The 14,103-nt window shown below is 42.5% G+C and overlaps 1 protein-coding gene across 1 annotated transcript in view; it reads right to left on the bottom strand.

The window, feature by feature from the left end:
- The window catches only part of TFCP2L1 (transcription factor CP2 like 1), a 33,885-nt gene that overhangs the window by 11,488 nt on the left and 8,294 nt on the right, over positions 1 to 14,103 (bottom strand). Inside the window, exons 3-8 of the mRNA XM_052675667.1 lie at positions 6,556 to 6,632; positions 4,885 to 4,990; positions 4,490 to 4,596; positions 3,775 to 3,927; positions 2,412 to 2,522; positions 572 to 663 (exon numbers count right to left, since the gene is read on the bottom strand). Of these exons, the coding sequence (XP_052531627.1) occupies positions 572 to 663; positions 2,412 to 2,522; positions 3,775 to 3,927; positions 4,490 to 4,596; positions 4,885 to 4,990; positions 6,556 to 6,632 (646 nt within the window). The remainder of the gene's footprint in view (positions 1 to 571; positions 664 to 2,411; positions 2,523 to 3,774; positions 3,928 to 4,489; positions 4,597 to 4,884; positions 4,991 to 6,555; positions 6,633 to 14,103) is intronic.

Here is a 14,103-nt window from a genome sequence, read left to right as displayed (position 1 = left end):
TAATCTTGCATATTTTTGATGGCAGTATTAATGAATTAATAATGAAACGTCTCCTTTTTATCCTTCATCCTTGAATGGTTTCTTAGAATTCAGGTTGTTTTGTTCCTCCATACAGCTTCTTGAAATCCCATTCAATTGGGAATGCAGCACACCATCTAAAGATAAAAAGGGAGTAATACCAGCTCTGAAGAGATGCTGAATGCCCCTCACACTATTGTTGGAAGATAGTAGGAATTGCTGGAACAGTGCGTAGTGTGTTTCCTGATCTCCACAGAAAAGTAAGAGAGAAAATTCATGGCAGGAATTGCCCCGGTGGTTCTCTGATGTTCACTTCCCAGCCATCACACAAGCAGTGGGCATACACATCATAAACAGGCCTCTGCATTGCGGGGAACTTTTGCCTGCAAGGTCTTAAAATCTTCGTGAAAAATCTCTCTCCCTTTCTAGGAAGGGTGCTCAGAAGCTAAAGTGCCTCTTGAACTCTTCCAGGATATGAAATGCCTGGATACATGAAACATACCCAAAGGCTACCATATCAACAGAAAAGATAAAGCATTTATTTGTTACATACCCATCTCCAAGGTTGAAGCTGTTTGGAGAACTGTTGTAGCTTGGAGATGGAGCACTGTTCATTTGATAAGGCAGATCTGGCCAAGGAGAGCACTGTTGGAAGAAAGGCAGCGGGGATACTTTCATGAGGTTGGAAATAAAGGATTTGATTCTCCTCTCATACCACATTCATGCTGTTGCCACACCACTAACTTCAGCTCATCACTCCTGCTGGGAGGAGGAGACGGGCCATGGATCCTACGCTGCACTCCAAGCAGGCTGTCAGGGAGCCAGATTGATTCCAGTTGTGCATTCCACATTTCTCCCATTTCACAAAGCCTGTCCCCAAATAACACTGGGCCAAAGTGTGCACAGCTGTAAGTCAGAGCAACGCCAGTAAGTCAACTCAGACTGAAAGCAGCAATGATACAGAAATACCACTGGTCTCAATTATGCATCCCTAATTAAATCCAGGCAAGAGTGACAAATACACTCCAGTGGCATTGCTTCAGGTTTATACCAGCGAAAAAGCAGAATTTGAACCAGCCTGTTAAAACCTTTGGCTATCAGTTGAAAAGCTCGAGATATAAATGCTTAATACACAGGAAAAAGTTTAAGATAAAACAGACACAAAGCTACTAAAAGCCTTCACAAACTCAGGACAAATCCTATACTTCATCATAAAGCCAAAGCAACCAGCTAGAGCTGGTGACTCTGCTCTGTATTTATGCCACAGTAATCAGTAGGAGAAATCTAGCCCTTTAGAAGCCCCTGCCATCAAGAGCTCAAGAAAATGCTCTGCAGGATCCTTGTTTGTAACGATAAAAAGAAGACAAGCTGGAGGTTTGGAGTTTTATTATCTCCACATACAGCACTAGCAAATATTTAACTCTTTAGCAACCCACATTTCCCTGTGCAATATGTCAAAGTGTATCAGAGCTAATAGCAAGAGTTTAGGATCTGCCAACTCAGTAGAATTAAGTCTGTACACAAGAGCCTCATTAACAATCACCATGGTGAGTTAGAAAACACCCTGGTCGCTTCTGGCAACTTGAGGAAAATTGAGTGGGAGGGGCTGGATCTCAGTGGAAGTTTACTTAAATTAAGAAAAAAATCCTCAATTTCAGAAGTCCAGCAAGCTACTTCAAAATAATAATAATAATAATAATAACAATAAGAAGAAGAAGAAGAAGAAGAAGAAGAAGAATTAAATCAAACTACAAAACATTCCCATAGAGAGATGGAACAGTGCTTTTAAAATATTGTTTAGAGCCCTTTTGCTTAGTAATTCTGCAGCCTGGGATGAGCTTATTCATACTTCTTTGCAATGAGGGGACAGGGGTTAACACGTTAATCTATACTGGAAGAGTCACATCCACAGAACATAAGACATTCAGATATTCCTAGAGAGCGAGCCAGAATCTTCTAAGAGCTGGTATGTGACAGTAGCCTCCAAGGAACAATCGCAGAGAAGCAGATTGATAATTCAATCAGTTAGGCTATTCATGTGTTCAGTGGCCCCACGTCCAACACGAGTCTGTGCCAGGCAGTTCTGAAGAAAATACCTCATACAGTTGGCATCTGTGTGCCATTACAAGTGCCCAGAAGCATGGCAGAGGATAGAGAAAATGTTTCTTTTAAACACAGGCTGTAAAGGGCTGTTTTATACCCTGAAACATAGGAAAGTTTGACATCTTTTATAACACTGCTGAAGTTTATAATTTCACCAAGCTCTCTGGTTCCGTCAGATCTTGGTGTAACAGTTCCCACAAGAATCTCCAAGGCTCAGTTACACTGCATTTGCTCTGAAATCTGTTTCCCAATATGCTGAAGTGGTACAACATATGTTTAAAACATTTTACCTCTGTGAGAATAGTTGTCTCATAGGAAGGCTGATACTTCTCTTTTTCTTGGGTGGTCTTCTTCTCCATTTTTTCCCTGTCAGTCTTCTGTTTTCTGTCTGCTCCTTTAGGCTATAAGCACAAGCACAAGCTTTGCCTTATGCCAAGTATTACAAGTTTGGAAACAGAAGCCAACAGATTTTTTCTGATCTGTTCACAGAAGACTCCTTAAGATTTATGGGGGCTCCACATACGGAGCAAGACCAGATCTGCATTTTCCAGACAGAAAAATTAATCTAACATCTCAACTGTTTCTATAACACCTCCCCTCCCAATTAACTCCTACTGCAATTCCAAAATAAATTGACCGTGATCTTGAGATTTGATAACTATTTCAGATCATGAACCCTCTAAGTTCAACCTCAACTGCTTTTGCACCACCTCTTCAGGAACAGGAAAGGCATTGCTTGTAGGAGAAGAAGTAGAGCAGCAGACCCTTCAAGCAGGGTCTACAAAAATCTTGTTATTAAGTGGCTCCATGTTTGCCATGTCCATTTAGGAGCTCTGGAGATGTACACAATCATCTTTCTCTCCTCCAAGTAGCAATGAGAGGAATTGTGTGGCGAAAAGCAAAGGGTATTTAAGATCTCCAAGTTATGCTCTCATTGTTTATGGAAGATTGAATCAAAGAAACTGTCGATGCCCGTGCTTTCTTTATTGCGTGCAGACATTCAAACACAGTGGATATATCCTGAAAATCGTCGGCATAATATGTTGACTCAAAATGACATAAAACGGTATCATCTATATTCCTTAGAATCTGGACTATGTTTGTATCACTGATGATACACAGAATCACAGAATCATAGAATGGTTTGGGTTGGAAGGGACCTTTAAGAACATCTAGTCCCAGTCTCCCTGCTATAGCAGAGATACCTACCTATACATCACCTTCAGGACAAGAACTAGAAAAAGGCTTCTAGACACTACTCAACTGTATTACACAGAGATTTGTTTTGTGCACCAACACATGTCTGATGGGCTTTCATTTCAACCAGTCAAGGTTTGAGATCTTGGTTTTCATTCAGTATTATTTAAGACAGCTGCACAGCCTAGATCTCCATGTGCATACTGTTCAAGGCACAGTGGACTGGCACCAGAGTAGGCATGACACTCAGGTTATTTGAATTTAACTAGAATTGCTGTGTAGTTCTGGGCTTATTGTTGTTTTGTGTGCAAGAGTTCTGTTTAAGATTTTAAGCATATCCAGTTGAAAGTCTCTGTTTTCTTACTGTGCTATTGGCACTATTCCTTCATGGTTTACAAACCAAATTTAACTGTTAACTTTTCTTTAGTTGATGACAAAGCCAAAATTACTTCTTACCTTGAACACCTTGATCTGGCAGCTGGCAGAATGCAAATGTTCTGTGTATTCACCATTTTCATTCTGCTTAAAAGTGTCGATTTGCACCCGGAAAGGCACCCCTTTCTCTCCTCCATGTTTCCGTGGAGTAAATTCTGTGCTGATACAATGCACCTGGGAAAACAAAATTTGTGCTCATCTCTGGAGAGTGTTCAAAGCTGTAAAAAAAATAAGTTTTAGACTTCCTGAACTTGCAGGGTTGCCTGAACATGAGGTTTTGACTCCTCTTCAGAAACTAAGAGACAGAAGGGTTCAAAATATTTTCATTTCTGTTCCTCAAGTAAAAAAAAAGAATAGAAGAATAAGAATCCTAGAGGGAAACAGGGCACCAGGAAAAGCATCCTTTGACTTAAGTAAATCCCACATACAGATTAAAAACAGACGGTTTGCATTTCAGATGAGAAATACTCATGAACAAGGACAGCAAGCAAAACTAACAGGCTGTGAACAGCTTCCTCCATGCTTGGAAAGCAACATCAATGTGGATTTCTTTTTTTCCCTTTCTTCTAAATAGCCCAGCTAGAGCAGATATTACTTCAAAACTAACAAGTAACTAGAAAGTATCCTATCATTAGCACCTTTCTCTCTTCTTCGTGTGCTGGCTATCTTAACCCTCCAGGTCTTTGTAAGATACTTCATCGCTGTATTTACAATAGGACTATCACTTCTCTCTTACCTGAATGAATGCTGAGGCTCTCTTGGATGGATCCCACAGAAATTCAACAGTGTTCAACTGTGTGGGGCTGGCCCTGGGATCCAAGATTCCAACTGACAGTGGAATATCTGTAGAAGAAAACCCCTAAAATTTTAAAAATATTACACTGAAGAAGGGAAAGCGTTCCTATACAGTTACGAGGTGCATGTGAAAAGCCAAGCCATCCATAATGTATCTATTTGTGACCTGCAGTCCTTGACTTATTTCCCACCCAAAGTATACAGATTTCCTAAGAGAGGAGTATATTTAAAACAAACAAACAAACAAACAACAAAACCACACATGAAAACACGTGGTACAGCATTCAGCACCTCACTTCCCAACTCTGCAAAAGAACCAAAATGAAATAGTCTCACCTATATCAAGGATGCGGTCCCCAGGCCGACTCCACCTCCAGCCCTCCAGCTGCTGATGCTCTGTGTATTGCAGGCGTCGGTCATGGAAAACGACACGAATTATACTCTGTTAAGAAAAGATGGCAAGGTGAACAACATGATCTAGAGGCCCTTCTCTTGAGATGACTTTGGTTTTCCAGTGTAGGAGTAGAAGCTGATCTGTTACTTCTACGTGTTTTTAACCCCCATTCACGATGAGAGCAGAGGTTTCCCCTAAGAGACCCGTTTTCATGTTTCCCACATTCCTAAGAGACCCCTGGAACAAGAAAGCAACATAATTTCCCCCTCACAGGGCACATCTGCACTGGATAACACAGCCCTACACAGCTCTCTGGGCTTTGGTCTGGAAGCACTATAGCAGTGTCCACCTAATGTTAGGTGCCACGCCATGTAAACATCACTATACTGCCTCCACATCCAAAATGGCTCACATGGGAGTTGCATTTAAGGTGTCAGTAACATGCCCCATCCCCTGTATATCCCACATCTGAAAGCCAGTCCACTTATCCCTGCACTGGTGGAGCTAAAATGCCCAGATACCCTGTCAGTGGGAAATAAACTTGATTCCAGCCATTAACCACCAGTTGTTGATAATGAATTTGCCCAGTGCAGTAAAGGAGTGCAGAATAGGAAATCTCCTGCAGTAGGGGAAGGTTCTTCTCTGGCCTGCAATGATTCGTCCTCGTCAACAACTGGAGACAAAAGGCTGGAATAAGGGCAATTCCCAGGGCAGACAAGTTCAAGGTATCCCTAAATGATAAATCCTTTTGGACACTCAGAGTTCTACACTAGCATGAGATAATGGCCCCTTACCTCCCAGTTTCTCAATTCCCTGCTCCTACTGGGGCCCTGCATATCAAATGAGTGAGTAAATTTTGCCAGTGAACCTGAGAAAGGCCCAAATCAAACCCAAGCTACGAAGCAAGCAAGCCACAGTGGGAATGCCTGCAAAATTGGAATCCAAATTCATATGCTTCCTGAAATGGGCCAAAAGCCAAGTGTGGACCTGCCTAAACTTGGACAATTGAAGTCCAGATTGGAATCCAAATTTTGCAATTAGTCCCAACTTCTCGTAAGAAATCCTGAGGCAGAACAGCCAAGAATTTGGGAGAGGAAGGCTTGAAGGTTGGATCCAGAAGCAAGATCTGGAGCCAACTTTTTGAATTTGAACAGAAACAACCAAGTTCTATATGTTTCAAAATAATGCTCATTACTGATGTATATTGGAGCTATGCAGAATCTGTGTGGCAGAACGGTGTGAAAAAAAAAGGCCAGGGTCTTCTGCATGACATGGAATTGAACAACACAGATGTGCTGCTTGGGGTAAGAAGGGAAAAAGGCCTGCGGTTTTGACCATGTTCACCTCTGAACTTTGGGATTCCCCCGAACCCAATATTCACAGTGAAACTCTGGGGTCATGATCACAAACAGAACAGAAGTTCCCCTGAAGCCTTGTAAAGCCAAGCTGCATAGTCCCGTGAAACTCCAGCACTCAGAATAACTCCATCAGCCCTGCTCCCATTAAAAACAATGGCAAAGTATCTTCCATTGTCTCAGTGTGAGCAAGGTCAGGCCCTTCATTAGAGGCTATATGTAGTAGCAGGAAGAAAAGAAATCTATGTTTCTCCTTACCTTTACATATTTTGTGTTTAAATCTTGAAACTCTCCCAATTTCCTATTCTCAAGTAGACGGATTTCATAAGACTGACCTAGAGTTTAAGGAAACATTTCCAAGGTGTTTAATATGTTGTAGCAATGAGAGAGTCATGCTGGCATTTACGTGGCTAATAAAGCATACGTTTGATCAGGGAAAGCTCATTTTTGTTAACATAATGCATTTGCCCCAGTAATAGAGTAGGAACTAAAGCACAGCAGAAATCTGAGGGGAAGGTTTGTCTGTTGGCTGCTCAAAGCACTCGGGCACCAACTGCCTGTTACAGCCTTCTGGTCACCCTCCACAAAGCCACCACAGTGCTTGAGACCTGTTTTCCCTCTACAGTGGTGTTGCCTTCATCTGCCCCTTCTACTGAAGCAAAGTTGTGTGAAGAGCTGCTGCACAACAGGTCTAGTCACTGTTCTGCTAAGGACAGCAAGGTCAGGGTTGCAATGCGTTTCAGTGAACCAGAAAGACAAGATTTGTTCCATATGGCCTCAGATGTGGCTGCCCAGTGCACAAATCCTCCTTCAGACATGTGTGAAAGCAACTCTGCATAGTACAGTAGTGCAAGGACCGATCCCTTTGAAATCCCCACTGGAAGGGAGTTAGACCCCCTCTCCCCCCACTCCTTAGCATAACAAACTCAGTTCAGTAGAGTTCCTATAGCTGGTTCATGAAATACCATCACTCTCCACGGCTGACAGTAGACCAAGAAGACTGGCGTCCCAAAACCTTATGCACAAATGGTTAAGGCATTACAAAAGCTTATAGTATCAGACCAACTGCACAACAAACCTATAGCTGGTAATGAGGCAGGGCAGGAACATATAACATATCCTCAGTACCTAGTTTTTCTTGCTCAACGTGATATCCTCCCTTTTACTGAAAAAATGTGCAGTTACAACAAGGCAGGCACCAAGAGGGAGAGCAGTTTGGTTCTTCTGGTTCAACCAGCTTCTCCTCTGAACCAGCCCTGCAGAAAACTGCAAAGCAGATAGATCTCCCTCTGAGCAGTTGCTACCAGCAGAGAGAAGAATGCTACACTTCTGGCCCTAGAAATAGAAGACTTACATGTCAGAAGGGCACTGCATTTCAGTCAGGTTCCTTTTTGGGAATTCTGGCTCTCCCATTTGCCCTTGTGAACACAGACCCTATCACCAGAGCAGAGATAGATGGCTGGGGCAGGGGGTGGAGGACAAGAGGGGCCATATTGGAGCCTCAAATGTTTGCACAGCACTCCTACTGATGTCAGTAGAGGTTCTGCAAACAGGAAGTGACCCTTGAATCCAGCATGTGGCTTAAGGGATGCAGAAGGGGAAGAATAAACCATTTGAAGTGCCAAATTAAGCACTGGAAACACACACAGATCTTAACCCATCTCTCTGCACATAAGTAAACTGAATTAGGAAGAGTGACCTCCCTTTAGAGATCACTGGACAACAAAACTGGATGTTGTAAATTACAGTGTTGAAATGGAGGTCTCCCTTACTAACACAAGAGAGTCTCTAGTGTTACCACTCATACAGGTTATTATTATTCACTTGGCAGTTTTATGAGAGATGTACAATAGCTCTCCACATAACCAATACCACTGTATTAATATAAAAAGTCAGGCTCAGGTTCACAAAATCAGAGTGATGCAGTTCATCATCTGAAATGAGTTTACACAGCCAAGCATCTCTTGCATTTGCAATTCACTCCCAAGCAAATATCAGTCTAATCATTACAGAAAATTAGTTTAGAATTTGAGACTATAAGCTTCTGTGAGACAGTAGAATATGTCTGTGACCATACTCAGATGTTGTTACAGGGACACAGAAGTGACATGACCTGTGCTACAGAGGAAAGCAATGGCTAAGCCACAAGCATTTCCATTCAGCAAGTATTGCAGGCCTTAGTTTGTGACACCTTTACATGCTTATATATACCCCACTCTTTTGGCAGCCCGGTTTGCATTTCCTATGAGATGAAAGAAATTAATCTGCATAAGCATAATGCATTAATCTGCATTGAGACATCATGTTCCTTTCAAACTGATATCAAGCACTTAAGAAGTGTGCAACATGCATCTTCCAAGCAGTTGTGTGGGACAGGAGCCATCCTGCAACCCAGCAGATAACTTGCACCATACACCTCATCCTGATGGGAGGGATTCAGCTTGGATAGAGTCAGAAACATATTGTGCCCACTGGTAAAACAGAAAACTGTTGTGGAGACAGAGTTAATGATAAATGGAAAGTCAAATAAGAAGTAAAATGCTTTGATGAAAGATATATGGGTCATCTGATGTAAGACACGGTACTCAGTTCATGCCATGATATGCCTCATTCAGAATAGTATTTTATTCTACTTTCCCTTCAGCCTCCAAGTGTTCAACTCCAGTTACTACACAGAGCAGCTATCAAAACAAGATGGCTTTCAGCCAAAATTCAATTGCAATTTATTTCCCTCTGTGGAACTCTCAGTGAGAATGTGGTCCTAATTCCTCATATTCCCATTGGCACTGAAGAGCCAAAAGCTAAGAAGTAGCTCAAGGCTCTGGCACACAGAATCCAATACCAGTGACTGTCCAGCTCTATCACGCATGGGCTGTCAATGTTCTAACTAAATTGTTGTTACTCCAGTATCTAAACCTGTAGAGAAATACAGTTGCAAGTGTTACTAAAACAAACCCTATTCCCAGTTCCCATGACAGGCCGCAACTGGCAAAGCCCAAAACATACAGCTGAAATACAGTGAGTTCACCAGTACTGTCTTTCTGTTTCTTCATTAATATAGGCTATACTAGATAGCTACAAGTCAGTGCTTGGTAATAAAGCCAGATAGAGTTGCTGAATGTCTGATGCTGAGACTTTGAGATGATATATAGGATCAAACAGCCTGACCTTGACCAGGGCAGTAGCTTCTCCTCAACTGATGAAGTTTTATCATATGCTGGGCTTAGAGGGAAGGAAAAACCCTATGGAAACATCTGTGGCAATGCAGAGCAGCGGTGGCAGATTCAACCTGCTGAAACCTTCTCCCTATCATGCTCTCAACACCAACCATACCTGCAGGAAGGCAGCAAGGGCTCACAACAGCCTCACAGCTGTCAACCTACCTGGTCTCAGGTTATTATGCTGCAGTATGGTACACACACAAACAAGGGCACCTGAAGCCAGCTATCAGTGTTTTTACCACTATCCAGTGTGAAGAAAGCATTTTGAACACCAAATCCCCAGAAGAGCTGATGCCAATGCACAACCCGGTGCTCCTTGTGCAGAGCTTGCCACAAGCCTTCTTCCCTACCTCAGGCAGGGAACAGAATGGCAATAAATATTTGAATAACCACATTAAATTCCTGAGATGTAATTTGTCTCCCAGCTTCATTGGAAGCTTTTGGGGCACCAATAAAAACCTGGGCGGGTGATGATACAGTGCAATTTGTATTTTGAGCAGACAGACCCTGAGCAACAGCACATTTATGCAATCACCTCCTAGGCTAGGGTTTGAGCAACTCTGCTTTACAAACAAGAGTAATATCCAGCAAAATAGTAACCACCCAAGTCCACAGAACTCCTGCTTGGTGATTCATAAAGCCATTGAGCCTACCCTAAAGAGGATTTATAGACTGTTTACTCTCTTCATTTTTACTGTCTTTGGCCATTAATGCATATTAAATGCAGGTATGGCCACTTATTTTGGGGACAAAATAACTGAAAGTCAACAATTTGATATAGCTGATGAAAAATTTGGTTCAAGAAAGAAATGCTTTCACATACTCAGAAGGCACAAGCCATCTCAGTTCCCGTCACCAGTAACTCTTGAGAGCTTCTGATTTCAAAAGATTATCCTAAACTCAAAAGTTACATTTTGTTTTATGTTTATTTGCTACACAATCACAATATCCAGCTTTCATTTTTGAGTGTTTTGATGTTACGTTTCCAGGGCCACTTCCACTATGCATTCTGTGGTTTTCTGCACAATGCATCAATATGATACACTCACTTTCTATTAGGCTGCTGCTGTTCCAGACCAATCTGAGTTTACTTAATCTAGCCAAGTTGTCTGCTTGCCTTTCCAGCAATTAATTAAAACCTAACCTTACACTGAGCAATATCTGTGATAGAAGTCAGTAGACAAGAAAAAAATAATAATAATTGCGAGTTCTCTTTCACAGAATGGATCCACACAGCACTGGACAGAACCAGCCTGGAAACTGTTTGATTATTAAGCCAAGCTGGCCAATAAAAATTCCATTTAGCAACTTTATATGGACATCCTAAATAGCGCAAAGATAAAGGCAAAGGAATGCTGACAGATGAATGCAGCATGCAGAAGGAGGGGGGAGGAAAAAAGAAACAGCTTTTACCCCCCGCCCAAGGCACATCCAGCAGGCAGGAGAATCACCTTTGAAGCAACCAAATGCAACTATTTAGGCCATCAGGCACACACACACACATTTATCTGACAAGATTAATGGGTCCACAGAATAAACAGGCAAGAGTGACAGAGCTGGCATCTCAACTTGCATGCTTGATTGCCCACACCTTTTTAGACAGGTAAAAGCAAAAGTATAGCTTAGCATAACACCTGCCAAAGTGTCCCATGTGCAGACATTCTCAAGACGAGGAGCAAGGGCGGAATCCTCCCTTTCCAGGCCACAAATGGCACTGGATATTCTGCAGTTGCTTATTGCATCCTCCTTTGACAAGATGCTCTAGGAGATGTTTATCCAGAGGATATTGTGAATTCAGCTGCTACACAATAGGCCACCCTGAAAGCTCCCGCTACGCTAGGAGCATGGAAATCCTGCAGAGGAGGACCAACTGTGGGCCAGGCAAAGCAAAAGGAACATAAGAGTCATCCTGAGACACCAAATCCATCATGTCCCACATCTCATCTTCAACAGCAGCCAGTTATAAGTGGCCAGGGATGGGGCAGGGCGAAGACAGTCAACCCTTCCCTGGCCACAGCTTCCCAGCAGCTGGTATTCAGTGTTCAGGCTGCATCCATATCAAGCTGTCCAGTCAGACCAACGGTCATAAACTCCTCGTTTGCAGTCTCTCTCTCTGAATGTGGTTATACCAACCACGCTGCACACATGCCTTACTTCAGTATCTGCAGTCTCAAGCATCCTTCCACTTATTTCCTGACTGTTTCTCTTTGCAGCAAAGCCATCTTGGTCCCACTGTTTGGAGCCACTTCCAATGGAGTTCGCTACCCATCTGAGTGCAATATCAAAAATAGCTGCCCTACTTGCCATTACCACCAGAGGAACCTAATGGACCAATTCCATGACCAGTTCTTCCACCATGCCATAGAGCTGCACTGTCATCATGCCTCTTCCTGAGCTTCTCCTCCTTTTACAATCTCCTCAGAGCTCTGGGGAGGGGTTTCTTTGTCCCCTTCTTTCTCTTTTTCTGCCTCTTTCTTGTGGAAAGCCAAACACATGCCTCAGAGCAAAGTTTGCTGGAAGAAAACTCCAGTGCTCATTTACTATATGAACATTTGGCTGAACACTCATCTTCCCAGACTTCTGAGGATAGCTCATTTTACAGTGGTGACACTTCATAGCTAACAGGCATAAAATAAACACTTTTCATTTACAGTGCTTTCCACTCAGATGACTGGGACGTATATGTAACTCCTCCAAGGCTACAGCCTAGCTTCGAATCAAGGATACAAAAACAGCTAATACACTCAGAAACACTCTCAGTTGCTACTGTCACTGTGTGCACTTGTTCTTCTCTTGCACACACCTTGTCTACTCTGCTGAACCCCACCAACTAATCTGCAGGAAACCTGCTTTAGCAGGGGAGCTGGACTTGATGGTCCCCAGAGGTCTCTTCCAATCCCTACAATTCCACAATTCTATAATCTCACCTAATTGAAGACATGGTATAAGTTTTGATTTTTAAAACAAATCAATCACTGAAGAAATTATGGAGTTCTAATGGAAAAGAGGGGAAAAAAAAATCTGACTTGAGAAAATAATTTCTTCCTGTACTTCCAGCTCTCTAGCATGTACACCCAGGACTATCTGGGTCACATCTGACTAGCTCAGAAAAGCTTAGCCCCCTCTGTGTAATTAAAACAGGCAGGCTTTTTCTGGTTTCAACCTGTACTGAGTCAATTTGGACAACAGGTTTTATAGCTCTGCAAGACTAGCTTGGTGTGTAATATTTACTTGAGCTTCAGATAACTAAGAAGAATGGTCCCTGGTGAGGGTGCTGAAGAGGGATGCAGAAGGGCCGAATGTGACTGCTGACCCCAATCAGCCCTCAGGGAAATCAGCCCCTCCACCACATTTCTGCAGTAATGTGGAGAAATGTGCTAGAGAAAGGAAGCCCCACTCGTGCACCTGGCTACTCCAACTGACAAATGCCCCATCACAGCAAGTACAGCTCAGAAATACGACAGCAAGCCAGGATGAGAGAAATCTTACTGCTCAAGTACGTGCTATATAGTTTCAGAAACATAAAATAAATGCTTGGTTGGAGGCAAAAATGTTTTTGGTTTTTTTTTTCCAGCCTCCTTAGAGATCAGGTATCATATATAATTCCTATAGAAACAGTTAACCTTGTCAAAAGGACACTCTTCTGTAAGTTTCTTACTGTTAACATATGTCTTATAGGAAGGATACTGCAAGTTGGGAAAAAGTGTGTGGAAAATTGAAATGTCACCTCAGATTGACAAGTTCATTGATACAGTCCAAATGTAGAAACTTAGGCAAAAGTTTCTCTCAAAATTACAGAAATCTCAAAGGAGATATGGATAATGGAGAAAAGTTAAAAAAAAAAAAAAAATGACAAGGAAGGAAAAAAAAATCTTGTAGATATTCTGAATTTTCACTATACTCACAGCTACTTCTGAGCACTTCCTTCCTTCACAGATATTGAAGATTTATGGAAGTGGGAGAACAAAATGCAGTCTAGGGGCTTCCAGTAGGAGTTATGCACAGGCTACGATCCAGCAAGTTCACAATCCCATTTGAATTTCATCCAGATGTTAACAGCAGTATTACCAAACGAACAGAAAACAGGCTCTTGGTTAAAAGACAACTGAGATTCTAGCTTCCTAAGGGCAACAGAAGTCAGATGCTCTACTTATGCAGAGGTGCCCTGTCATCTGAAGCAAGATTCATAGTGAGTTTAGGGATAGTGTGGTTTGGAGACAGGGTTGTTTATCCCGGGCTGCCAAGCAAAGACAGAGCTGCCAAGCATATGGGGAAATCGCTGCTAGCACGAATAACAGCTTCAGCTGAGACATCAGAGCTGTCTTCAGAGAAAGGTAGGAGACAAATGCCTTCTCCAAAAACAAAGGAGTGCAGCACAAGAACCAAAAAGAAAAAAACATCCTCAGAAATAGAAAAGACAGCCTTTGACAGGCACTTCTTGAAGCTACTCAAAGCCAGGATAGGAGGAGAGGACCAGAACAGCATGTCACATTGTGTGCCATAGGGATGATGGATGCACAGGTGGGCAGCCACCAGGAAGCACCTGATATTCACGGCCTCAGTGACACTCAGGCAAAGGTAGAGT

Source organism: Tympanuchus pallidicinctus, unplaced genomic scaffold, assembly GCF_026119805.1.
Source record: "Tympanuchus pallidicinctus isolate F22 unplaced genomic scaffold, pur_lepc_1.0 scaffold15, whole genome shotgun sequence".
NCBI lineage: Eukaryota > Metazoa > Chordata > Aves > Galliformes > Phasianidae > Tympanuchus > Tympanuchus pallidicinctus.
Note: the sequence above shows the minus strand (reverse complement) of the source record. Positions and strands in the feature narration are given on the sequence as shown.